The following is a 27,116-nucleotide window of genomic DNA, read 5'->3' as shown; positions in this document are numbered from 1 at the left end:
GGGGGCATTAGGCTACTGAGGTCATAGCACAGGGTGGTGGTTGCTGAGTGTTCAAGAGAGCAAGCGGGAGCATCTGGGTCTTGGACACGGATCTGGCAAGCAGAGGTGCAAAGAGCAGCAGATGCCTCAGCCAAGCTGTGGCATTTCCTAGGAACTCCACAGCCTTCTCCAAGCCACTTCCCACCTCCTCCTGCCTCTCCTTCTGCTTTTATCTGAGTCTGGAAACCAACTGGGAGATAGACTGTCACCTAGAGCACAGTGTGCAATGACCTGCCCAGAACTCCACCTGCACAGAGACATTGACGGGGATTTGGCACGTTGAATCCAGCTGTGGGGAGGATAGACCTTTGTCTTGGGACGCTGCATTTTTCTCTAACCAGCTAGCTCTCCACCCCCCACCACAGCAGGACTCAAACTAGGAGGAAGCATTTTTCTTTGTTTCATTTCAGCCCTGCTCTCTGTGGTTCCAGCTGTCCAGGGTGAGGCTCACACACCGCACGGCGGAAAGGTAATTTAGGAAAGGGAAGTCGGTCCCAGAGCAGGGGCATGCCCTCCACGGTTCTGAAAAGACATCTTTAACAGAGAAAGATGGAGCACATTTTTCTGAAGTGAAGATGAAAAATGTTTCTGTTTCTCTTGGGTTCCTATCAAGCTGGAATTAATACCTGGAAAAATATCAGTGTTTCAAGATCATAAAACACTGCGACTGGCTTCTGAGCTCCTGGGTTTTAAAAGAGGCACTGGCAAAGATATGATCCTTAATGTTGTTTTGTATGGGTCGTTAGTAACTCAAACTTTCCATAAACAATATCTTGGTTTATCCTGTTGTTATGAGAAAGAGGTGAGAGAAATAAAAAGAAATACAGATATAAAGAGAAGAGAAAGAGAAAGAAGGAGAAAAAGGAAAAGAAAGAGAGTGAAAAAAGAAATGTTCAAATTAACCTGTGATTTGATACCTGATTCTGAATCAAGCATGCACAAAAGCTTGTAGGAGATACTGGCCAAATGGATAGCACGCAAACATTAAATATATGTGAGAGTTACCACTAGTGTCTGCAAAGAGATGATTTACTAAACTGTAGCTATTGTAAAAGCAAAGCACATACATGGATGAGAGAAACCAATGCTAAATTCTCCAAGCCAAACCCTCCCTACCAAGGATCCTGGGTGCTTGATTTGAACTCAGTCCAGGCATGAAACTTCCCCAAACATCTGTGAGGGTGATGAGTGGGGAGGGGAGAAGAAATACAGAGTGAAGCGTCACAGTGGATCTGATCGCAGCTCTGAGCCCCACAGGGAGAGGAAGGCGGTAAACTGGCAGTTTGCCTGTCCGCAGCCTGCGAGAGCCAAATGGCACAGGCAGCTCACGCTGCCTCTCCTGTAGCTACAGAGAAAAATTGCCTATAGCCAAGGTGGTGTGGATCCTCTCTTTGGAAAGCACCCTTTGCATAGGATGCTTTACAAAACCTCTCTCCAGAAACGCACCCCTCTGTGCCTGGACAAAGGTGATACTGGGAAAAGACCAGGGTGAGAATAATCACTATCTGCTTCCCACCAACATTATATCAGTTGGGAACAGCGTTGGTTGGGGAGCTTTTGGGTTCCCAGGGGTTTTGCTGCTCCAAACCCCTGTCAAGATAACCCCAAAATCCCGGGTGGCTTCTGCTACGTGGTAGGATTCTGCGAGCTTGAAATATCCCTGCTTGCACGACCTGAGCTGGCAGCGTGCTGCCTTTTAAATCACACAGGGGTGCCTGGAGACAGTTTTAGGAAACTGTTAACTAGCTTCTGGGCTTTGTAAGCCAGCCTCTCTCAGTGAGATCAGTCTGTGTTGAGTATGCCTGGTAATGCCAGGAAACGCTGCCTACTGCAGCAAGCATGGTAATTATACGGTTACCTCTGTATCTGTTAGTCACCAAACCACTATTAAAACTGTCTCATTTCATGATAAAACATCACCGCAACAAAACCATTCCCATCTGGGTCTCTTTACTAAATACAGAGCCTAGAACTCCTTGTTGCTCATAAAACCGACCATTCCCAAGGCATTCCTGCCACCTTGGCCACTCAATAAATAATAAATTGGAGGTTTGACCTATTTTCTCCCAAAATTAAGAGGAAGAGTTCCATTGATAAAATCATCACTCCAACAGGGTTCTAATAACCTAGTCTCTTGTTGCAGAGGCAGCACAGAAAATTATGGACTGTTACAGTTTACCTTAAAAGACCTTGTGGAAATACTGCAGAGTGATGAAGTTTGGAGCAAGATCCAGAGTTTTCTGTTGGGTCTCAGCACTACACGCCATGCTAGATTTGACTTTCCAACTCCCAGGAATAGAGTGGTACAAAATGGCGTTTCCTTCCACCAGTAAGGAGGTGGGATTTACCCCATATGAAAATGATAAACACATTATCAAAACTAGTGACAAGTGATATTACACATAGCCACTGAGCTCCAATCAGAGGCAGTTTCCTACACTGCAGACAAGAATCCTGCCCAAATTCAGAAGGAAAAAAGAAGCAGAAAAACTGCCTAGCTTTATCTGATGCCTTGATATGGTTTGGTCTATTCAGATGTTAAAGCAATGGTCTGTATTTGTATTTATCTGATTCTGTTCTGTTCAGGCAACCCAAAAGCAGTATACATTGAAGAACAGAGGAAACTACTTTAAACACCATGAAGTAACGCAACTTTTGCAGATGTTTTATGGAATTTGAAATAAATAAGAGCTTAGTTAGCATATCAGCTCAGTCATGTTGGCTTATGACTAAAGCTCGCATATACCTATGTCTATAGCACTGTGCATCTGAGGGCCCCACAGTACAAAGAGTGGTTCTGCCAATCCAACCTCCAGTTAAAATCTTACTCATAAGCTTACTCATAACTTCTCGTCTGTGCCTGGCTCTTCAGACCTACCACAACCCTGATAATACCCACTGCTCTGCCAGCTTCTGGGTCTTGATATCTGTAACTACATTATGTGGGACTGAACCAGCTGGAGAACCTACTGAAAAGAAAACATTCAGAGCAAACTCTTCCAAAAAGTGAAACAAGATGATACAGGCTTCTACCTTGCCAAATTCAAGCGTGGGAATGAGCTTAATAGCCTCAATCTTTGGCTCGTGCCAGAGTTAGGGAGCGTGGCTCTTTCAGTGATGAGTGGGCATTTGTATGTCAGCAAACAGGCCTGATTACTTTTGCAGGAGCTACATTTGGCTTATTTACACTGTGGGATGTGTGTCATTTCCAGGAAGATCTGGTCATTCTTCCCATTGTCTTTCTGGAAAGAGGTAACTAGTCTTGGAGAAATGCTGAGTGACACATCAAAGACACTGCCTCACACAGGACTGTAATCTTTCATCTGGAGGTTGAATAACAAAGCCTACTGGGTATGAGGAAAAGAGAAAAATTCAAATGAAAAATGAAACATTCTTTTGGCAGCGATAACTGGAACAACTAATCAAGGGCAGTGGTAAACATCCCTCTGGAGAGGAAGAAAGAGCCTGCAGGATCTTGCAGCCTGCAGAAATCAGTGATCTGGGAAGGATCTGTCTGGGCACGATTTGTCTTTGAGCGAAGCAGACACAACATGCTTCAGGACAGGATCTTCCACGATGTGCCAATGAGAAGAACACAACTCAATGGCTGTTTTCACATTATATGACTCGGGAAAATCATCCTGTGCAGGGCAGTGCTAGTGGCTCGAGGAAACAGGAATTACTGTCTGATGAATAGTGTCCTACCAGTATTTAGTGAGACATAATTCCCATGCCTGCAATCCCTGTTTTCTAGATTTGCCTTGGCTCCTGAGGCAGAACTCTGACCGTCAATGTTAAAGGCATAACCTTGCAATTCTGTCTAGGGGAAATTTTGCCCTGGATTGAGATAGGACTGGGATGCTCCCCTTTATGAGCTGGCTACTCCCTGCCCCAGAAACAGAGGTCCAGCAGCTCAAAAGCCAGCTCTGTGCTTTGTTTTTGCTGTAACGAGCAGTCTGCTTTGCAGTAGTCCTGCAAGCCGATGGGCTTTTGGCTTTGGAGCTGTTAGTTCCAGGAAAAAGAGCTAATGTTTAGGTTAACTTTTCCATAGCTATTAATGGAAAACCATACTGCAATAGTATGTGCGGAAAGGTTACAATTTTGTTCTCAAGCTCTGCAGCCGATCAACAGAAACCTGCTAGCTTAGATCTAATGATGGGTTACTAGTGCCTGTTCTGCTTTCTGCAGAAAGAAGGCTCATCGAGCAAGTAGCAACATAGCAACGTGTAGGTGTGTGTGGGGTGACTTGGGAGTCCACACGGCTGGTTTATTCTCAGGTCTGGAAAGGGAATGTGGTCTAGTGTTTAAAGCAGGGGAATTTGAAATTATATCTCCTGGTTTCTGTTCTTTGTTTCAGGAGGAGTATTCTATTCATGACACTGTGGAACAGCATGGTGTGAAATCAGACAATTCTCTTAAAGCTGAATTTCCTCATCTCTAAAATATACTCCTAATTCGAAATAAGAGAGGACCCAGGGAACTTGCCAGGATGATAGATTTTGTTCATGTGCTTTGTGATGTTCACAGTTAATTGGTAATACCTAGCCTTCCCCGTATTACCATTCATCTTGGCTACTCTATAATGAAACAGATTTCATGACTTTCAGTGAACTCACTGGAGGTTTGTGTGGCAGAATTTGCTCCTCAGTATCCAATTATGAACAAATAATTACAGCTTTGGGGATGTTTTCATTGGATTTGTGCACTCCAAGCAAAGGCCCAGGCTAACTGCTACATTCCTTCTGTATTCTTTGATATAGTTCTAATAATGCAGCCTTAAGTTAAAAACAGTATTCCTGTGTGCCAGCAGTACTTAATGGGCTTTACAGTTCCTCATGAACCTGCTAATGGCTGAGCGTGCTGCAAGTGCATAACAGCTGATGAACAATCATTGGTGCCAACGCTGAAATAAACTGCCCCTGTGCTCCCCATGGTCTGTAGGTCGCTGGTGGTACGGGGTGGGACGCAGGCCATGATTTACCAAGTACAGGTGCCTATTGCTTGGAGGGACATCCAGGAAGGGGTTCTTCATTACTGGTACAGTCCTGCACTCCTCTTTGAAAGAGACTGGGCTGTGCATACCCACTTGCCCTGGGCGAGGGGTGGCACACCCAGCACGGTACCTGTGGGCTCCAGGGGGACACCAGGCACAGCTGAAGCTCTGGCTGCAGAACAGCCTTGCATGAAGCAGCACAAGGCCACTGGAGTTACACCCAGGGTGGCTGCTGTCCTGCCGTGCACCTCTGTGTCTCTACGGCTCTTCCAAGGTATCTCTTACATGTTTGGAATTTGCATGTTTATTAACAAAAGTGGATCAGGAAGCAGGGCCCTGCAGTTATTAGGACTTACACATGTGTAATGCCAGGGTTGGGTGACCAGAGAGGTGTGGCTCTAACACTACCAACGTTACGCTTCAACCTGTCTGTTGTGCGACACACTGATGTGGTGTGAGCCACTCCACCCACTGACCCACTCCTAGACCCTTTGTCTTCACAACTTCCATCCTAACTCTTCAATCTGACACCCTTTGCTCTTTTTGCACTTCGTGCAGGATATTTGCCCAGGGTCTTGCAAGTACCACATGCTTTCACATCCAGGATGGTGGCCTGACCAAGGAAAGCTGAGGACTGAATTAAGCTGTAGTTTAAGTCATCCCTTTCTGTGCCTTGGACTCCAGGTAAAGCATCTGCTGTCAGTGCTTTTGTTTCTGGGTGGCTTTGCGTTCCTAGCAAGTCTCTGAGGGCCCTCTGATCGCTGATGTAAGACCTAGGGCTCCCCTCACAAGTTCTCAGTGCAGATGGACCCAGACACAGTCCAAATTTTTCAGCTGGGGCTGCTGCTTATTTTTAGGAATTTATTGCAATCCCACAGGAAACAATGACCTCGCTTTCCCATAAGGATAAGGAGAGTAAGTCCAGCCCACTGCTGGAAGCTGCATGAGGAAAACGCAGCACAAATGCAAACATCAACATTCACTCAGCAAGAAACATGCATTGGAGAGATGGGTTTGCTATTCATCTGTCACAAGGTGATTCTCTCTGCATCAAAATCCTGTTCTTTCTGTTATAGAAGTTTCACTTCCTATGTTTTAACTGATTTCTAAGAACCCAAACACCTACTGAACAACTTTGCAATGTTTTCTGTGAGAATTTACCTACCTAGACACTCTTCTGCATCTGGTCTCTGGGTTTTGCAATTCCATCCCCATAGCACAGCATCATCATTGCACTGCTCCAGTAAGGGTTCTACTCCAATGGTTATTTCATTTACCCCACAGCTGCAGAACTACTCACTCCATGCAGAGGAAAGTTTGAACTATGGTGTTCCATTAGCTTGTTTTGCCTTCTGCTCTTTAAAACAAACTAGGAACCCCTTTTGTTTCTCAGCTCATTATACCGAAGGCTGCCCTTTCCATGAGCCCCACGCAGGAATATCCTCTGTGCAGAGAGCCTGCCCAGTCCCTCACTGCTCTGGAAATCTCAAGTCATCACTTAAGTAGGCTAATTTCTTGCCTCAATTCAAATCATACTTTACAGTAAAGCTCAGCACTTGTGAAGGTTTCAGCGCTGTACTAAAATCCAGACAAACCCTGTTTCCTACAGTTTCTCAGAGAAGCAAAATGCAGTTGTGTGCTTTGGGGCTAGGGAGGATGGGATGGGATGAGGAACTGGAGTGGAAACACAAGCACCTGCTTTTGTATCAAGACGGGAGGTGGTACCGAGTTAGATGGAGAAACCCACATCACCATCTAAGCACTTGCACCTAGACATCTGTCCTCTGGCAAAAAATATATCCTGCAAGTTTTGCACCGTTAGACACACTTGAGGGTCTAACTCCCTGTCCCACTAGTCCAGAAGAGTATTGCTCAGAGCCAGCAAGAGTTTTGCACTCTCCCCCTGCTATGGCCCGGTCTCCAGAGGCAGTGCCAGCTCCGGGCTCTAACACACGTACACGCACGCATGCACACATATAGTCAGTTCTGGCTGGAACTCTGCACTGCTCCTTCTTCGGAAGCTGCACGGGAGATGTGCTGAGGGAGGATGAACTAGCAAGAAAAGTTGTTCCTTGTGGTTAAGGAAGATTTTAATTACATTAACAGATTATTCCAGCTGGTGTCGTAGATCCACTGTTCAGCATTCAGGTAAATTAGTACTGCTACATCGTCTCAGTGTTTCTCACTGTACCTGTCTATACTTGCTCTTGCCCCTTGCCTCAAACAAGGCTGAGATTCTGCTTTTATTTTACACCTGTACAGCACCTGGCATGATGGGTTTGATTTAAGCTGATGCCTGGAACATATGAATACACCCCTATAACGAGCAAGGCTCCGGGCTATGTGGCAGCACTGTCCCTCTCTTTTTAGTTTAGGTTTAATTTCCTTCCATTTCAGCACTGTGTGGGGAGTGAGAGACGACTAGTTATTTCCCAGATAGGTCTTTGCGAGCACACCGCTTTCTCCACAAGACAGGGGAATTCATGGAAAGGAGGCTTTGTTTTCTGAGAGTTTGAATTTGCCAGAAATAAAAAGACACTCACATTCCTCAAATGGCACAGCAGCCAATGCTAATCTCCTCCGTGAAACACCCAATTATGTGCAGCAGATTAAAGGTTTTTCAGGTTTTTCAAAGCATAAGAACGGACAGGGAAGAAGAAAATTTTACTGTAACACGGTAATGATTCAGGCTGCTTTTTCCCTCCTCTGCATTTTTAGCCACAATGATTGCCCAGTCAGGGCTGTCCCATGAGCTGAGAATCATGGTCTGCTGAAGCGGGTCAGCCCCTGACACAGGTGCCAAAGATGCGTGACAGACTTGGCAAAGCCAGCTCCTGGTTCCCACTGAGTTTCTTCTTGTAACACCTCAGCTTGCAAAAGAAAAACAAACCATGTAAGAAACACTGCCAGACTTCTACTTTAAATTATCTGAGCATCACACAGGTCTAAAATGTACAAACCTGAACTTCCAAACCCTGACTCTGTACCATTAGCATCACGTTGTAACCACGTGAGCCCACAGGCCACTGTGCAAACCTATACACGTACCTGCAAATACAGCTGTCCCTGCCCACAGCCATGAGTGTTGCTAATCCTTTATTACTAAGCTGCAGCCTTCATTTTCACAAACACTTTGGGAAAGAAAAAATGTTGGATTAGCCTCATATAGAGGACAGGAAAAGCCTCTGAGAAATGGAAGGTGCTGTGGCCTGGTCAAGGTCACTCTGTGTGTCAGCGGCAGAGACTGGAGGACTCTGGGCTTTGCCTCCAGTCTAGTGCCCCAGGCTCAGAGCTCCCACAAACCTCCAGCTCAGCTGGACATCTTGGATCTAGAATTACAATAGCAGGATGCAGATTAAAAGAGCTATCCACCTCTAGGTTTAAGCCTTTCAGACGGTTACCGGTTACCGGCTGGGGTCAGACAGCTCTTCGCTGTCTCCTGTGGCACAGCAGTGGAGAGGTGGGCCCCTGCTCAGCGGCGTTGGGGCACACGCCCCAGAGATTCTCCAGAAATTCAGTGGGACTTCATGTGCAGGAGCAAGTCCTTGCTTTGCAGAATTGGGCCCTCCACAAAAAAATGGTCATTTGGGATGAATGACTGATATAATCCAGAGTGGTCACCTGAACTCCTTAAGCTGCACAAAACATTCACAGTGAAGCCCGAAATCAAGTTAATTTGAGGTGCTGGCATTTCACTGTAATATAAAAACATTAGTGTGATTGTAGGGCAGAGGGAGTTTTGTGAGCTTTTGTTGAAAAACAGTGCTTTTCTGTAGTGAAGATTCATGCAATTTGGCTGTAAATTTGTCTTATTTCATCCTCTGACTGTTCTGTTTATACTAACATCATTTTTTTATGTCAGCACATGCACACACACATTCTTCCTTTCATAGTAAAAAGAACAATTGCAATTACTTCAATGGGGACATTTTCGTGTATTTTGTAGCCTCGTCCTCTCGTCATAACTAACCACAATTTGTACCAGAACCATATCACTGAGATCTAACAAGATATGGGCTTATGTGATTTCACCAGTAAACTTGCAAAACTACACTAGTTCTGGGAAAAGCTCCTTTCCTTGAATCTTCATTAATTTAGGTAGGATACATCTTTACACATAATTATACATGGTTTTGTTATCTTTTTTCTCCATATTTATACCCATCTATATTTACCTATACACACACTAAATGCAAATGCAATTAACACAATGCAATAAAAATTTAAAATATAATTTGCTCCCAGACTGAGATGTTCCTGGCCAAGTCTGAGCTTGAAACACATTTTAATAATCTCCTCATAAATTACTGACAGAACAATGTTTATCAAGGAAATGCAACTGACACTTTGAAGAGACACTAATTTTTTGGATCCTGTGCTTAGCGAGCAATTTGCACAAACAAGCATTCCCTTACTCCATTATAAAAGCAATAAAGTTTTCTAAAATATATATATATTTAAATTACCCCATCTGATGGTGTTTTGAATGTAAAAATAACCTCATTAATGCTGACAAGAATGCAAACCTAGTCTCTTGAAAATGTGAGAAGACCACAGGAATCCCATGTGACTCTGACTTCCTTGCCTTATTGGAAACATCTGTGTCTGTTGGTAACCTCAGACCATTTCCAGGTTTGACTCCAAAAGAAGAATTTCACAACCTTTTTGGTGCATCTCAACCTCTCCGGGAGCACTTCAAAACAGGTCCTGAACATTCCTCTCTTCTCCTTTTGCTTTGGGATAAAAGATGCATTTTTAAAAGCCTTCTGCAAACCAGACCAAAGTTTGCTTCATGGTTAATTCTTGCAAATGTGACTGGTGTGTGGCCAGTTGTTGCAGATATAACACCACGCTGATCAGGGCCTGTTGCTGACATCGAAAGCCATAGCTTCCACAGAGCTAGAGAGGCCAAAGCCAGGTAAGACTCTGGCTCGGGCTGCTGCCACGCTACAGGCAGGTGTCCTTTCTGGCACTTCTCCCTGAAGAGGTCTCAGCTCTGTTGTCCAGAAGCATCTAACCCTGTATCCAGCACTTTCCAGTCAGCTATTTCTATAACTGTACCTTTTGCAGTGAAGAAACAGTCCTGTACAAGGCATCTCAACCTTGATTAAAGGGCTCAGGGCATGAACAGACAAGAGGCAGAGAGAAGGGATTGTCTGAGGTCACACAGAGGAGGAGGACTAGAATCTAAGCTTCAGTTCCCACATTATCCACTGCAATGTATATAAATTGCAAATTTATTAGTCATTACCCTTGAACCAATGTCTTGTTACAGTCTTCTTGACAATTTGTATGGTACCTAGGAAGCTGCGTGGGCTACAGCAGATAAACGGTGACAATTAATCAACACAGTGTTTGAAGCTGAATCCATGTTTCATTCTACGCAAGCAATCTTTTGAACAGCTCAGCTAATGTGCTGGCAGTGGATAAAGTAACTGATTATAGCAAGGGGTTGCTTATATACGAAAATGATGTAACCCTGGGATTAAATCCAACTCCTTTTCAGGCTCCAAAGCCAACAGAGATGCCTTTCAGTTACTTTTCATCTGGCTTCACTTTTTTATGTCGACCAGTGGGTGAATTAAGGTGCCTGTTCGACAGCACCAAGAGTCTGAAATCTGCTTCCTTCTTCAGGAAAGAGAAGGAAGGAGGTACAAATTGCTTTCAAAACAATTTTTTTGGGTACTTTTAGGAATATCATATGGTCAAAGGCTCCTGTCTGCAAATTTCAGGCTACTCTTTAGTAGCCATAAATTTTGCTTGTAAGGGTTCAAATATTTATCTAGCCTGAGAATGCACCATGTGGTGGGTTTTTAATCTGTTGGCTCTCTTTGAGGCTGCTGGTTACTGTAGGATGCTTTGCTAATCACCGGTTCTCTCATTCCCAGGGCATGTCCATGCTGTAAAGACTGCTAGTTCATACGTAGCTGGCAGCGTGGGCATGCTAGTTTGCTGCTAAGCAACTCTGGAGTATTTATTCAGCTTGTGTCGTGAAGTCTACACTGAGCAGCTGCATGGCATGATTGAAACTGAGCTAGTTAGTCTGAAACTCCTCTGGGTGACTGCCAGGTAGACAAACCAGAGCGCCCATCCCAGCCTAGCATTCCTGCAGAGGACCTGGGATGGCAGCGATGGGTGGCCTGGTCCCCTAGCACGCACCGCAGCACCCTGTGGAAGGATGGCAGTGGGATGAAGGTAGGCAGTCAGGAAAAGGGGGAAAGCTGGAGCTGCCCTGCCTTGTGCAGCAACACCTCAGGGCCCTGCATCTGACTGCCTGAAGCTTCCTGTCTTCTGGGACTGGCCGGGCTGGGTTTACACCAGGGCGTTAGGGCTGAGGTTTCAAACCAGCTGTGCCTCTATCTCAAAACCACATGAGTGACTGGGCGCTGTCAGCACCAGCGCTGATAGGCCCCCTTTGCTGGGTAGAGACTTCTTTACCTACACTTCCCAGCAGAACAGGATCAGATCTAAACTTGCCAGTGGACAGCTATGGAAGGCTGCAGACTTGCTGCCATTCACCTGTGCTGAAGATTTTGGAACCCGGTGAGGACCAAGTCTGTCCTTGCTGTGCTCCTGGTCCACGTTGCCTGGTCCAGAGGAGCTATCTGGGATCACATGGAGAGGCCACAGGAATTTACAGCTGAGCTCACCACTGCCAAAATGACTCTCACAGCTCTACCCTGCTGGCTAATCTTTAGTGCTGGCAAACCCTACACCAGAAACACATGGCTGGCAGAGCATCTAGCATCTGTGTGTGAATGCGCGGGGCTGCCGCGGTGTGAATCTCCTCTGCAGTGCTGTCCTTCAGCATCTCCTGCACTAGGAACGTTAAAGCTGTCAGATACAGCCAGTTGGCCTCAGTCTGCACGTCAGGTCAAGGAGGTAACGTGCCATATCTCAAAGCACTGTGCAAAAGGCACCTTCCTCACACGAGCTGTCAGCCGTCAGACATACCATACGCTTGGGGTATTCCTGGCGTGTGACCAGGTGTGTAAAGGTGACTGCTAAGCGACCCCGTGCGCAGGCGATGCATCCGTCACAAAAGGGGTCCTGTCTTTGGACAGCAAAGGTTTGAAACGCTGTTGCCCTTAGTGTTGTTGCAAGCCCGAGAGATGCCAAGAACTATGTCTCAGGCTGGATGAAGGAAATGATGAACAGATTATTAAACTTATATTATCAAACATCCACTTCAGAGGAAGGGCTGTGTCTGTAAGTAATCCAGAGGCCCTCTCATTGTGATACTGGTGAAAAGTCTCCAAGCTAATGGCAGGGATTGGATCCAAGCTCATCAAAACCAGCCCTGACTTCCCAGGTGGGGGATTCTAGCCACACAGTCGTTTGCACAGGTAGAAATTTCCCATCATTTCAGTGCAACCCACCCGATCCTTTTCTTTTGCAACACTGACTCAGAACTGTTTGCACTGGAGGCACTGACAGCTGCAGTCAACACTGACAGATGCTGCCATCCCCATCAACTCAGCACTGACCTTCCCACTGCATTTCCAGTCACACCAACACAGTAATGTGTTTTATGAGACAATATTTGATGTTTGCTGACCTGGGAGAAGCCACTTGCCTTAAGGTAGCCTGAATCATGCAGCGTTTGTATCTTAAGCTTTGGACATGCATTTGAATTTCTTTTAGAAGAATGGTGGCACAGAGAAGAATAAAGGGAGGTTGGCAGGGATCAAATAGGGCTCAGAGTTTCCTTATTTTGTGAGGTGCAAATTCTGCAAGTATTTTTGCAACTTTTTGCTTTTCTTTTTGACTAATTTGTCTCCCAAGGCACAGTTTGAGATTGTGGTAGTTCCGTTAACAGCAGCGTTGCCTCATTCCTTCCCAGTCCCTTGCACAGAAGCCTCTAAATGTTGTAAAGCCAACCTTCCTAAAGCCCAGCTCTGGTAAAATCACTTTCTATGTCTACAAAGGAGAAAGTGAGGTATGACAGACTAAAACCAGCATCCAAATCACAGGGAATGTCTATAGCAAGATGGGAGATGACTCAGAAATCTCAAAGCTGAACACAGCACTTGAAAGCTAGATTCTTCTCTCTACTTTAAATCCAAAGTAGGGAGACAACCTCCACATTTTTGCTGAAGAGGGGAGGGGAAAACCCTGTCTAATTCTGCCATTTCAGCTGTGTAAACTAATGAATGTCGTTTTAGTGTTTTACAGTGAGTTCTCATATTGGTTTTGCCTGCACTGTTGGGAGTGACATCACCTGGTAGTTATGTCACTACTGTAAAGGGATAAACATAAACTGCTCACTTAAGTCTGAAAGTGATTAAAAACATCAAGAGGGCCACACGTGGTTATTCAAAGAAGACAAACACTCAGGCTCATAGTTTTGTTTACAAAGAGGAAAACAAATGTTCTAAGAACAGTCTACCCTCACAGAAAGTCTGAGAAGAACTTCATATCTACACAGAAAAGTGCTCAAACATTTGGAAGTCTTCCAGGAGTCAGCTGGAAAGAAATAGGTATTTTAGCAGCTATAAGTCTGCGTGCATTTTCAGCCAGCTTCTCTTCCACACTAAATTATACCTGCACCCTAGTCAGAGATCCTTTATAGCACACCAGAATCGTAAAGAGTTTAATTTACTTCAAGGCTGGATCATATAACACCTATATGGGCTAATTCTGCTATTGCTTATGCTGACAGGACACAACTGCATGTCTAAGAGATACATCACCAAAAAGGGATGGAACCTGCTGACAGTTGCACTAAAATAAATTGCTGCTAACTATATCAGCTTCAGCTAAACTGCTCTGGATTTTCCCTAGCATAAATGGAAGTGGCATCTTTCATCTTAGCTTGTCAAGTCAAGAAAATTATTCATAGAATGGGCATTCTTCAAACCCTGATTTCTGTGGGAAAATTGCCAGGCATTAGCAATCCGTATGTTATGAGCTTTTCTCCCAGAAATCAGTATCACACTCAGTGAAGACATTTTAGCAAATCTTCCCCCTGAAGGGAAAAAATATTAAATCTCTTTATTCACAAGAGTTCATTGGTCCGGCATTCAATGGAAAACCTTACAGGGAGCCAAATGTTACAGAACTATGATTCTCCACCAAAAAATTACTTTGTTGTTTCATGTGCAGTTGAGTTTCTTGAAGCCTTTACAATGCTACACAGTTACTTATGCTTTGGGCCAAAAATATTCCTGAGGCAGCTCCAAGCTCCTTTGTTCATTTATGTCAGCGGTGTGTAAACTGATTCCATAAGACATTAATGTAAGTGACATTTTTCACCATAAGGTGAATGTGGACAGGGGCTCAGAGAGATGTTGAATCTCCACCCTTGGAGATATTAAAAACTGGATTTGGAACAGCCCTGGGCAACTGGGTGTAACCATCTAAATTGCAAGGAGTCAGGGGATGTCTTATGGCTACCACAGGGATTTCAATTCACGCATGCTGTGTACCTTAGACACAGACTAAATTTGCAAAGCTCGGGTGCAGCTCTCACCCTCCCCTGCCAGCTGCGTGTCCCTGCCTGTCTGCTGCAGCTGAGCACAACACACGGGTGTGTGTTGGGCACTTCAGTGCTCAGCCAGGTACCTCTAGAGACAGTTTGGGATAACTGTTCTGAAATCATTTAGGCACCCAGACATTTAATTCCACTGAAAAGAAGATTACCTTGGAGAGGCAGCTCTATCCTACCCTGCTGTCATAGACAGTATCATTCCTGTGAAATGACGTGAGTCCATCCTATTCAGTGGCTTCTGTTTCTACACATTAACGTATAGAAATTTCCATGAACCCAGTTTTTACTAGAAATATATGGGAATACTTCCTCCCTCTCACACAACAGTCTGAACCTCATTCTGCAAACCTTGCTTTGTAAAAGTGCCCATGAAGTCTAAATTTATGTAGAAAAAAAAAATTATGTATGTTCAGAGTTTTATTTCAGAATTTAGATTTTAATAAATGAAAATATGCAGAAATATTCCTTACTGTTCATTAAAATTACTTGTGCAATTAATTGAAAGCAGCTATACTATCTAAGAGCAAGACAGTACTGGGCTCTTTGATGGGTATTTCTGTCAGTGCACCTCCACAGTTTTCATGCTTGAAACTGTATCAAAGTGCATGAACTGTGGTTGGGAACAAAGCTGACAGATGTGACTGAATTTTTGTTTCCAAGCTGTCATGAGTATCTGCCTTTAGCCCCACATGTAAAGGCAGTCAGAAACTTTAGAGGTATTTTATTTTTCCCTAGCTGTAAAAAAATGTTTTGAGGCACGGTACCTTGTCTCCTGGCTGTGGGCGCATCACAGACACGCGGTCATAACCTTTCCGCAGCAAGACCCAGAGTGCATCCAATTTCCCCTGCAATCAAAAGAAACACAGTGTTATCTTCTGTGCAAGAACAAGTGCGCTGTGCAAAGTGCAGTGCAGGGACATCGCTGCTTAGACCTACACATTTTTTACTTAACCATTTGCTGTGCTTGTACAAGTTGCTGGAGAGCAATGTTTTCTCTTACAGAAACTCACTCCAAACTCGCTGCAAGTGCAAAGGAAGAGGCTTTCAAATGAGCAGTAAGCAGATATGTCTGACAGTCAGGAGTATCCACGGGTCTAGCCTTTACGTATTCTTCTGAAAATCTCCAAAGGTAATAGGTGACTTGGATACCTCCCGGGCTGTGAAAGAGTCCAATACCTACTCAGCTCCTGGCATTGTTGCTAGCAATTAAATCAATGCAGAAAGCTATTTTATACAACACATTTCCTAACCATTCCACCTCCTCCTCTGGCTGGCTGGGTGGCTTGTCTCTAGCTCCAGGTGACCACTGTGACATATTAGATATAATTTTGATTTATATCTCAGAACAATCTGCTGGGGAGAACTGACTGTAAAACTGTTTCTCCACGCAGCCAAGACACGGAGTCACAGCTATGTGCTGTGTAAAGACCCACTTAATCTTTCATGTCAGCTACATGCTAGCAAGAGAGCATCGGGTCACCAGGTCTCATGTAACTCCCCAGTCCCACCCCATTTGTCAGTTAATATTTACATCTTTTCCAGGCAATAACACACATCTTTCAAAGTCCTCCATTCCTATGAGCTCAGCAGCAGCTGCAGGGCAGCTGCCACCCTCCACACACTGTGCTGGTTTTGAGAAGCTCTTCACCTCACTGGGTGGTCTCATACCCAACAGCCCGGACCCCAGCGCACACCTGTGCACATGCACAGACCCAGACGAGTTTTGCTGAAAACCCAACGTGTTGAAATCTCTTGTGGACAGAAAGTTTGGCTGAGATGGGGGGTCGGACCCTCCCTGCCATTCCTGCAATGCAGACAAAGCGTTCATTCCTGACTGAAATTCAGCAGTGACATAAAATACCAAGCCTGCGGTTATTTTCCAAATGAGCTGAACGAGGCCAAAAGGAGCAGCACAGGGCTCTGCAATGTAGAAATACCCATCAAATCATCTGCTCTGAAACATACATCTGCTGCTGAAGGGTTCCCAGCTATATCGCCATTCTAATAGGTCAGGGTTTCACTTTCAAAATGGGTTCAGCTTCTGGGAGATCTGCAGAAGGGTTTACACAAGTGCAGCACGTTGGCTGGCTCAGTGGAAGGCTACAGACGTATTACAAGCCAAAGATTCATTTATTACAGAATCATCTGGGTTGGAAAAGATCTTGAAGATCATCTAGTCCAACCGTTGACCTAAAACTGACAGTTCCCAACTCCACCATATCCCTAAAAGTCTCTACACATTAACTTCATTTGACCCTTGGTCTGTTAAGTGCACGATACCCGGAAATTTGTAGAAATCTCTCGAGAGGGTTAACAACAGACAGTATTTATTAAGCTTTCCATTAGCATTGTTCTGAATGCTACAAATGCTACGATATTAGAGCAGGCATCACGAGTGAAACCCGTACCAGTAATAGTCAGTAAACATTGTATCTGCAGAGACAGAGACAGCTACTCTGAGAATGTACAAAGTTGTCCCTTGGTACAAAACTATTTCCTGGGGTCAAGAGGATCAAACCCAAAGACCTACCTACCCCTGACTGGACTCAGAAACTCATGTATGATCGCTACCCATTTCCTGAAAATAAAGACGACAAAAATTTTGTGATAGCAGATTTGCCTCATGTAACCATCATGGGACAAAAATAAGCAAATGGATATGTAAGCTGATTGCAGTGGTGATGGGGAAAGAGCAAGTAGTGTCATTAGCAGTAAGGAAGCTCGCTTTCCTGAAAGTCTGGGTCCCATGGCCGATTGTGAACTTCGGGGTCTGGGGGGCTGACCTTCCTGACAGCCAGGATATTTATAAAGTCCTTCTGTGACACTGGTTCTCTGGTATCTAATTAAAGCCTCAGTGCACACTCTTCCTTTCATGGGGACATAGAGTCTTTCTCTTCCCTTTTCAAGAAACCATTAGGACTGTAATCCTCTCTGAGAGAGATATTCCTCAACCAGTGTGTTGAGCCAATGATTCAAAGCTTATTTAGGAATTGGAGGGACACATGGGTGGAGACAGACAGACACACAGAATGACTGCATAGGTCTTGTTTCCGTAGGATACTGGGGAAAAGACTTCCTAAGGTGAGAGCCAGGAAAGTCTGTTATTCTCAAAGGAAGAAGCAAGAAACTCCTCTGTCAGACTCTTCTGCATTTGGACAGCACAACCTCTTAGACCGGAGGGAAGCCATCCCTGTCTACCCCAGTCCATCTTTCCCCCTACATCAGAGCTGGTTGAAGCTCTTGATCTCCTGTCCCCTCTGACAACTTAAGAAATAACTATCTTTTCCTTCCATTTCTCCTTTAGGAAACCAGAGAGAAAATTATAACTTTCCATGGAACAAAAAAGTTGTTTTTATTCTGCAGTCCTAATTTCCAAGAGCCTACCAAGATTTCTTGGGAAAAGCCAAGAGCTCTGTCTTCGGGAGTCTGAATGGAGCTTCAGGGTCTGCCCAAGACATCTGGGTGGAAAAGAGGGAGGGTGGATCATGGAAAGGATGATGCTGGTTGAAGAAATGAAAACAGCAATGCATTCACTTGGAAATATAAACACTTCCGTGCTTTCTAGTGGATGGGCTGTGTCTGTGTTTGGGAACTCCTTTGCAACTGAAGCACAGGGTTGCTTGGAGGGAAAAAAAAAAAAAGGTCTGGAGGCAGCTAAAGCTTTGAGTCCTACTAGATATGAAGTCTGGAAAGAAGAAACAATCAGGGCAGATGACAAACGAAGGAGGGCATAGTTTTAGCCATTGGTTTAACAGGAATGCATTCTCCACCTGAATTAATGAATTCAGCTCTGTTTTGACCCTGGTCTAGTGAATGACCTGATACCTCCAGTGCTCTGGAGACCTGGTACCTGGTGGTGTCAGTGAGAGGCAGTTTTGTAAGCTGCTTATAAATCCAAGCTGCCCTCAGGCCTCTTCTAGCCAGGAAGCTGTGCCATGTCAGCTTTGTAAATAGAGACAGGAGGGACAAAGACTAGAAGATGTGCCAGGGACACGTGGCTTAGTAAATGCTTAAGTAGCCTCCACTTAGGATTCACCTGAGGCTTCGTTTAGAGAGCACCAGTTGTTGCTTCAACCTCAGCCTTGAGGCAGGTCCTGCATGTGAGTTTTTGTGGGTGACAGAGTTTAGCCTTCTCTTGTGGTCCTCTCTGCATTGTTTTTTAGAGACTGATAGTGGTCCTTTTGAAGTCAAACAAGTACTATAAATGCTCTGACGAGGAGGAAGAAGGGGGAGATAGGTAGGTAGACAGGTAGATAAAAGCAGAGGTAGAAATAGAGGTAGGAGGAAAGCTGCTAACCAAACCAAAGCATACAGAGCTGTGTGGCTGGCTGTAGCAGGAAGCATGTCCTGAACCGAATTAAAACTAAAGGCATGGTCCTTTGTGATCCTTCACTTGCATCTATGTTTTGTGCTGCCCCTCCCTGTCAGGTGAACTGAGGATCTGGCAAGTTTCTTAAGAAGTTTTCAGACTTGTCTTTCTCCTTGGATTGTTTGCACTGACTTTTCAAACTGTTGAAATGACATTTTAAAAGTGGGATAATCCAGTTGACAGTGTGCTAAGAAGTAACAGCAGCAAATAAGAATAACAACAATAATAATAACCACAATCTGTTAAGTGTCAGTAGCCACATTTGGTAGGAAATAAATCTCTGGAGCATTTTAAAAAGCAATCTATCTGCTCTAAGCTGTCTACCTACCTTATAGACATTACTCTGGGAAGAGTAAGAAGGAGAGGGAAGAAAAACTCCATCAGATAAACTGGCAAAAGGCAGAACACTCTAAGTAAAAGCTGGCACTTGTGTTGCATGGAGAAAAGGTGGCCTGCTGGCCAGCAAGATGACTGGCCCTAAAATGTGAATTTCCTGGCTCTTCGTCAGATTCAACCTACCTTGATTTACCATTCCTGAGATTTAATGCCTTGCCCTCCTTCTTTACCAATGATTTTTTTAAAATAGCTTGTTACATGCATATTTATCTACCTTCTGAAGAGGTGTTTCAACCAGTCCAGTGGGGTGGGAGTGGAAATTTAACATCTGCTTTAACCAAAAGAGCCGAGTGCACTTGGAGCATGGGGATGAGGGAAAATGTAAGCTGAGTATCAGGAGACATTTCCTATGGGTGAGGTCTGGTAGTCTGTGAAATATTCCCCTCTGAGAAGTGGTGGAAGCCTCTATGTTATTTTAAAAACCAGACTGGAAAAAGCAGTGAAGGATAGATTCAAGTTAGCAGTCCTGCTCTGGCTGAGAGTACAGCCCAAATGACCTAATAGGCTATCCCTCCTCGCCTCCCTCTGCCTGTTACGGCTCTGTGATAGCTTCCCTGCGTAACACAATGCAAATTCATCTTCATACGCTCACATCTTCAGGACATGAGCTCCTGCCAAGAGTGCTGATGAATTTCACCAATTTGCTAATTCCTTACTGCACAGGGAGAGTAATAGCAGGCCCCTGCTTCATAGAAATGATCCCCTCTGGTTTTGATGAGCACTCATGATTGCATGTGGGGAAAGGGTTGGATACAGTTATCCTGTCTGCATACACTGTCTTTTTGGGTGCAGTTCAATCAGGGGTGTGGTGGCAATTAATAATTAGGTAAATTCTTGTCCACAGACAGACTCAGGCTGCTAAATACCATCCAGATGTGGAACACCCCAAGGTTATGGGAGTATCTGCGTATGGGGTCTTAGATTGGAACTGTCCTTATACTGTATATAATTTGTATGGTAGGTAAGAGAGATATTTCTAAAGGAATTAAGAATATATATCACCCATGAGATACTCCTAATATTTATAGGCCCCCTTATAACTGAATTCTTGCTGTTACAAAGCAAAATCTGTTCCTAGTCAGAGTCAGAACTGAACTTCAACCCTACATACATTGAATCTTTTCTCCAAGCCTCTCTTGAACTTTGGAGAATTTCCAGCTGGGAACAGATCTGCAACAAACTTGACTCCTCTGTTCAGAACTGATTTCCTACCATGCAGAATAAACTCTGAAAATTAACTGAAAGTCTCCTGAGGCTGTAATCCAACAGCATGAACTGGTGAAGGAAGAGGGGAGAAACTCAGCAGTATCTTCTATGGGAAGGGACCCAGCTCTCAACTAATGATCTCAGGTAGCTGTACCCACATGGATTCCAGCTGCCTGAGCATGTATTCAAGGCTCTTTGTGCTAAAATCAGTGTTTCTGTCAGCTCCTCGGTGGTTAGAGTATAGCTTTGTGTGCTGTGAACCCTTCTGACTGCAGCATGCAAAAAGCAACTGAGCTGTGTCTCTCAGCTAGATGAGGTCATTTCCATGAGCACACAGTAGGAGTGAAAAATCTCGCAGATGGGACAAGTGTGTTTTACAAATGCTTTGCGCTGATGCAAAATGACAATGCAATGCATTCAGGAACAAAGGAGCAGCTCTATGGGATGGTGCTTACTGCATTCTCCACTCTGAACTGAAAAGAGTTGACTCTCTAACCTGTCCCACTGTGGGAATGAATAACCTTCACGAACACATGTTGAAGTCATTATAACGCACTTGCAAATGACTTGTTGGTAGGCTATGTTTATTAGATGATAATCTTTAAGGGGGAAAAGAGAGAAGGCACTGGACCAAATTTTCAAAGAGGCTCACATTTCCGTATCCTCCGGAAACCACTCTTAGTCCCTTGTGCATCCTTGCCATTCCCATCACTGGATTTGAACCAGCTGCGAGATCACTGACTGAGGAAAGCCAAAACACGTGACCTGCCCAAATTCCTGAGGGCACTGCTTGGAGCTGCTCAGTAAGCAGATACAATGCAGGGAAACCTGGAGGTACTGCAGTGTAGTATATCTGCATTGCAATAACTTGGCTAATAGAGTATGTCTGACTAGATTGACTGCTACTGGGGAGGAAAAAACCAGGAGAATAAACCCTCTGTTTTCTAGCAGTGAGGCACTTCCTCATTCCCCAGCATAAAGTTCAAGGTGAGGTCTATACACCAAAAGGTTTGCTACATGTGTTACACACACCCTCTTTTCAGTCTACTTGCAGATAAATTGCCTGTAGAGGGTTTCTAGGACCCTAAGCAGCATCTCCACTCTTCAAACTGAGACCCAAGCTCCAGTGGTGCCAGGTTTGCACTTGGATATCAATTGGGCATTTTCAGTCTTTTCTGATAACTACAGAGCTGCTACAAATAGCCCAGACTGAAAAGAGATGAGGAGGGTATTAACATTTCCCAAAAGAGTTAAACCTGACAAACAGGAGTGTGGGATTATTGTTTTTTTCTTTTCATTCGAGTAGTTATACAGTAGGTAAGATGTTCTCTTTTCCTGAGGAGAGCTTAATTTGTCCTGAATGCAAAAGATTAGCTTTCTGACATTGCCCTCATACCATGCCCTGGAAGATGCAGCTAATATCTGTTTTGTGTGGTTTGTTTCTCTTAACCCAGAAGAAGCATTCACATGTGCAAGGAAGAGTTTTGCTTCAGTGGAGTACTCGGTTGCTTGCTCGTTTCCGTTCTGTACGCTGCCAACCGTTTGTATGGGTGAAGACAAACTGAAGAACAGCTGCCTGCCCTTGAGACAGATGGCAGAGAAGGAGAGTCTTCCCAGTTCCTGTGGGTGACCATTGTGCAGCTTTGCATTGCATGTGACCCAGTATCAGTGTGAACTTGACCTTCCACATCTGAGGCACTCTAATTCAGCCAAACACTTCTTGCAGGGCATTCTGTCCTTGTGAGGCGAGCATGCTGCCCTGCAGCAAGCCTGGCCCTGTGACCCACGCCTGCTGGCAGACATCCATCTGCCGCACTGCAATCCTTGATCTGCTGAGGACAACCCTCCCTGATGACATTTAGCAGCAATTTTCTTCCTATTTTCTCCCCTCTTTCTAAGGAAAGAGGATGCTATTTATTCCCTACATCTCAGGGAATAGGCAGTGTGGACTAAAGTTCCTGCCCTTGGAAGTGCAGTCAAGTCTGCAAGCACTTTACAGAAGCTAGCTACGCCAGCAGAAGAGATCAGGATCCTGCTCTGGTCTAAGAATGCAATGCAGCCCCAAAACCTGATCAACCTGGTGGGAAATTCCCATTGTCCCATGTGACTCCTTTCTACAGCACCTCCCTTCGCATGTGTTCAGGGGAACTCCCTCCTGCACAGCTACTGTAGCAGCATCTTGAGATCACAGGCTTGTGGATGCTCTACACCTTAGCCTTGGATGTGAAAACACTTAATACAGATCTCCTGGAAACATCCTCTGCATTACAACGCTGGGCCGGACTTACCTTGATTGGAGAGTACCACTTCCGAGGAGAGGAAGGCCTGCGCATGTTGTTCGCGAGGTTCCTGGGTTCGGGGAACTCATATTCCTGTTCTGGCATCTTGACCCTGGCATTCTTGGCTTTCTCTAACTTAGCACCTTCTTCTGTGGAGCCCTTTTCTCCCCAGCGCACCTGAAAAGATGGCGTCAGGGCATATTACAAGAGTAGCTGCTGCCGAGAGTTACATCCCTGCTGTAATAACCAGACCCTTGTCTGTATTTTCCCAGCATCCAAACCCAAGGTGAAGAGTGATATTGGCACAGGCTGTGAAGCGTGTTTCTAGACTAGAGCCCAAACTTTGAACTTCTTCTTTGTGATTTATGAGAAATGTAAGGGTGGGGAAGGTTTTCAGAAAAACTAAAAATATTTCTTGTAATTTGTATGGCAACACTGCCCCTGGATCCCAGGATCTTACAAAGATGGTCCCAAACTTCAGCAATCTATGTTTGGCTCTCAGATACTCCTATATAAAAAAATGATCTGGGCTCAAAACCACAAAAGAAGCTAAAATAAGTTTGTGCCTATCCCCTGAGTTTGTTTCTGGGTAAATTGCAGGGGGATATCACAGCTCAGTTCGCAAGCAAGATCTTCTGATGCATGAACTGCTATTTAATTACCTCCATTCGTTTGATGCCACCAACTCCTCGTCCACCATAATAAGAGGCATCTACTGTTGGCCATTTCTTCTTTGGAAGGCCGTCATCATCTTCCTCCTACAGAATAGAAGGAAGGGGTTGCACTGTGAGGAAGCATGACTAGAGACAGAGAGGAATAAACAACCACAGGCTATGTGGTCCTTTGAGCCTGCTAGAGCCAGTGCAGTCAAAGTTCTGGTCTCTCACTGGTTATTTTCCAGAGGATGTACACTCATGAAGAGAAAATGTTTCATGTTATAAACACCACCACCACTTGAAAGGTACAGTCCAGCTCTTTAAATTCAGGGAAGTAAATTGTTTCCAAGTTGCAAAATCATTGAAGCAGCCACCAAACCAGCACTCAGCATAGCTCAAGAGCTGGGGTCTTTTGGCTGCAAGTCTCCTTGATGTGCTCACCACGAGTGATGGTAGCAGGGACTTACCTCTTTGTCATCCCTTCGCTTGTGCCTGTGATTAAGGAGAGAATAGCCGCTGCTCCGAGGAGTGTTCCCTGACTCACAGCTCCCCGTGCTGGAGGAACCCTCCAGGGCCCAGATAAATCATCGTATTGAAGTTCAGATTTGACAGAATGGGGGGAAAAGGAAGCAAGCAAGCAAATCAAATTTGCTCCCGAGTGAAGGAGTACATTTGGAAACAACCCCAGAGTGAATGCTCAGCACGGAGATGAGGGTTTTTTGAGATGAGCTGGCCAAGTGGAATAGGATGGGAAAGTCTAATGGAAAAATTACCAAAATGGAATTAGCTCTTATAATGAACTTCTGCCTCTGCTAAGGAGGCTGCCCATGGAGGTCCATGTGGCTTCAGCGATTTTCATAGGCTTATGCCAGCAGAAAGTCGGGCCCTGTGTGAAAAATGAGACTAATTCTGTACAAATTAGAATGTGTTCTACCCTTACATACTGCAGGCAGAAGCCTATGCTACATCACCACACATAAAGTGAAATGTATTCAGGACCCTGGCCTTCATGATGACATTCAGATACAGCCAAATTACAAATCAAGAAAATCTCCTTAAGTGTATTTAAAATTAGTCTAGCTAAAGTTCTAGCGAGTGTATTCTATATATTCTATGTCCTTTGTTGCACTATATGACAACTCCACATATGCTCTGACCTATAGAGTGCCTTTCCCTTTAATTTCTACAGTTCAGGCTGTGAACTGGCAAAGCAGAAAAGCAGAGTTCATCAAAAACGTGAAGTATTTCCTGTGAAAAATGTGGAGAGAAATGAAAAATGGTCCCTCTCTTTTTTTTTCTTTCTTTAATTTTTCACAGGGATTTGGCAAAACGCCAAAACTTAGGAGCTTTCCAAAACTGGAAAAGCCAAAAATACTTTGAAATTGAACTCCCCAGTAGGAAAACTGAAAAACTGGGGGAAAAAATCCAAGACAAACTATGCTTTTCATGTCAAACAAAAGCATTTCTGTTTTTCAAAATACACATAAATTTGACTGCAAAATTTGTCTTGATCTAAAGGAAGAGTGAACAATTGAGTCATAAATACAAGGTTCCTCTCCTTCATAGCTGACCTCTTTCTCTCGCTCTGGTTAGAGCTGCTGAGGCTCTTTGCTGCAACCTAAGAACTTAATATCTCTGCATGAAGTTTTCCATGAGGACTTTTTTAAAAAATTGGAATCAAAGCCATCTAAATATTTTCCTTCAGCAATTCTCTTTCTCTCTCTTCAGTTTAGCACAGACTGGACTTCTCACAACAGGAAATACCAAGGTTTAGGAAATCTTCCCCACAAGCCCTTAAAAGCCCTGCAAGTCACTTCAATCTAAGATAGGAGCGTTTCTGCCAGAATAACAACAGAAACAGCACACGCACAAAATGACAACAGTGGACACTTGAAAAACAAAAGAGTCACAAGCTTTCCTCAGGATGAGTCTGTTTACATGTTTTGAAGGGCATGGGAGATTTTGCAATACATGCAAAAAAAAACCCGACCCACCAGTAATGTCCTACATACTTGGCAAATATGCTCACTACACACGTGAGTAGCTAAAGGAAAGCAACTGGAAACTTGGGGGTCAGGGTAGGGAGACAGCAGGAAAATGAGCAGGAAGAGGCACACAACCCCCACGTCCACCATCCTAGCTCACTGCCCCACTCGCAGGATCTGAGCCAATAAGACAGGGCTGAATTCTCACATCCTGGCTCAGTTTTGCCCATATTTTTCTACACTTAGTTACAATCGGCTTTTTGCCTGAAGAAGAACTGCATGAGGAACTTCAGCTCTGACCCAGCAGGAGTACAAAAAACAGCCCCGGAAAATTCAAGTGCATTTAAGGATGCTGGAAATTGACTGTACAGAACTTGGCATCTTTCCACCTCCAAAATCTGCTTTAGATGGAGCTAGTGTTTCTTTTAAAAAATAAGAAGCAGCAAGGCAGAGCTACATTTCACATTCAGAGATCCAGATTCATAACTGCTGGATTTCAGAAAACAAAGATCTGTGTTTATCTCAGAGTCCATGCCGGGCTCTGTATACTTTGACCCTGACCTGAGGGAACCTCATCTGTGGGTAACACAAGGATAATTCAGGCTCCACTAGGGACATCTGAACCACTCAGGGTAAGAAATCAAACTAAATATGGCCAGATATTAAAAAAGTTTGGACAACTTACCCCTCTCCCCACCCTTATAATTGTTTTCACAGTTGTCTCTGCAATGCCTGAGCCTTGTCAGAATTTAGCATTTATAGAGAGCTCTGCCTACAAAAAGTGCTGTAAGACATGACAAGACTTTGAGTAAGAGGTGTTATCATCTAATTTTACAGATGAGGATATATGGAAGTGAATACGCTGTCCTCAAGGCTTCTGGCTCTGTACTGGCTCATTTTTCTCCTAATGTCAGACTCATTTCCAAATTGCACGGCCACCTCTCAGATGCAGAGGCATTGTTACACTTTGAGGACACCTTGCTCGGTTCTCAAACAATTCCTCCCTGCTGTGGAAGGTTTTGCTTGTTACATTATACTCTGCCAGGCATCTAAATCGCAACTGCATAAACTCATCGCTTTGGTTTTTCTCATATCTTTGCCTGTCACTGGCCCAAGCCTGCAAATTGTTGTCAGAAAGCACTCACAGGTCACAACAGCATCTAAGACAAGATGTTCTACTGGTGCTCTACTAAGGAGCAGGCTGAAGAAAGACCTCAACTCTCATGAGGCACCAAAAAATCCACATATAAGCTTATCCTTGAGACACAAATGCTTAGAAAACCAGCTTTTGTTGGTCTTACTGATCACAGAATCTCCTAGTTTATCTATGGCACAGATTCTTAAGGATCCTGCCTGAAGTTATATCCTCCAAGTGCAAAGCACTGCAGGCGCACAGCTAAGAGAAAACCCCCGTTACGATGAAGATAGAGAAGGATGTTGAGTTATTCCCACTCTATAGCTCAGATGCTGAGCTACAGGAAGATGAAATAAGGTCTTATAAGGTCAAGGGAATTAACACTGGTGCTCCCATTGCAGCTGCGATGGGATTAAACCCAGCTTTCACAGCCTCTACGCTGAGTTTGCTGTGCTGGGCCTGTCTAGGTATTTCACATGAAATTTGGCTATTAAACTCCACACCTTCATGGGGTAATACCTACAACTCATCTGTTGCCAATAAACATCCCAAATAATTTTTTTTTTAA

The 27,116-nt window shown here is 44.4% G+C and overlaps 1 protein-coding gene across 1 annotated transcript in view; it reads right to left on the bottom strand.

Annotated features, from left to right (window-relative positions):
- Positions 1–27,116, bottom strand: part of ANTXR1 (ANTXR cell adhesion molecule 1) — a 111,691-nt gene that overhangs the window by 9,155 nt on the left and 75,420 nt on the right. Inside the window, exons 15-17 of the mRNA XM_074852261.1 lie at positions 23,435–23,530; positions 22,782–22,949; positions 15,287–15,367 (exon numbers count right to left, since the gene is read on the bottom strand). Coding sequence (XP_074708362.1) covers positions 15,287–15,367; positions 22,782–22,949; positions 23,435–23,530 — 345 coding nt within the window. The remainder of the gene's footprint in view (positions 1–15,286; positions 15,368–22,781; positions 22,950–23,434; positions 23,531–27,116) is intronic.

Source organism: Strix uralensis, chromosome 28, assembly GCF_047716275.1.
Source record: "Strix uralensis isolate ZFMK-TIS-50842 chromosome 28, bStrUra1, whole genome shotgun sequence".
Classification (NCBI taxonomy): domain Eukaryota; kingdom Metazoa; phylum Chordata; class Aves; order Strigiformes; family Strigidae; genus Strix; species Strix uralensis.
This window is presented reverse-complemented; position numbering and strand designations above follow the sequence as displayed.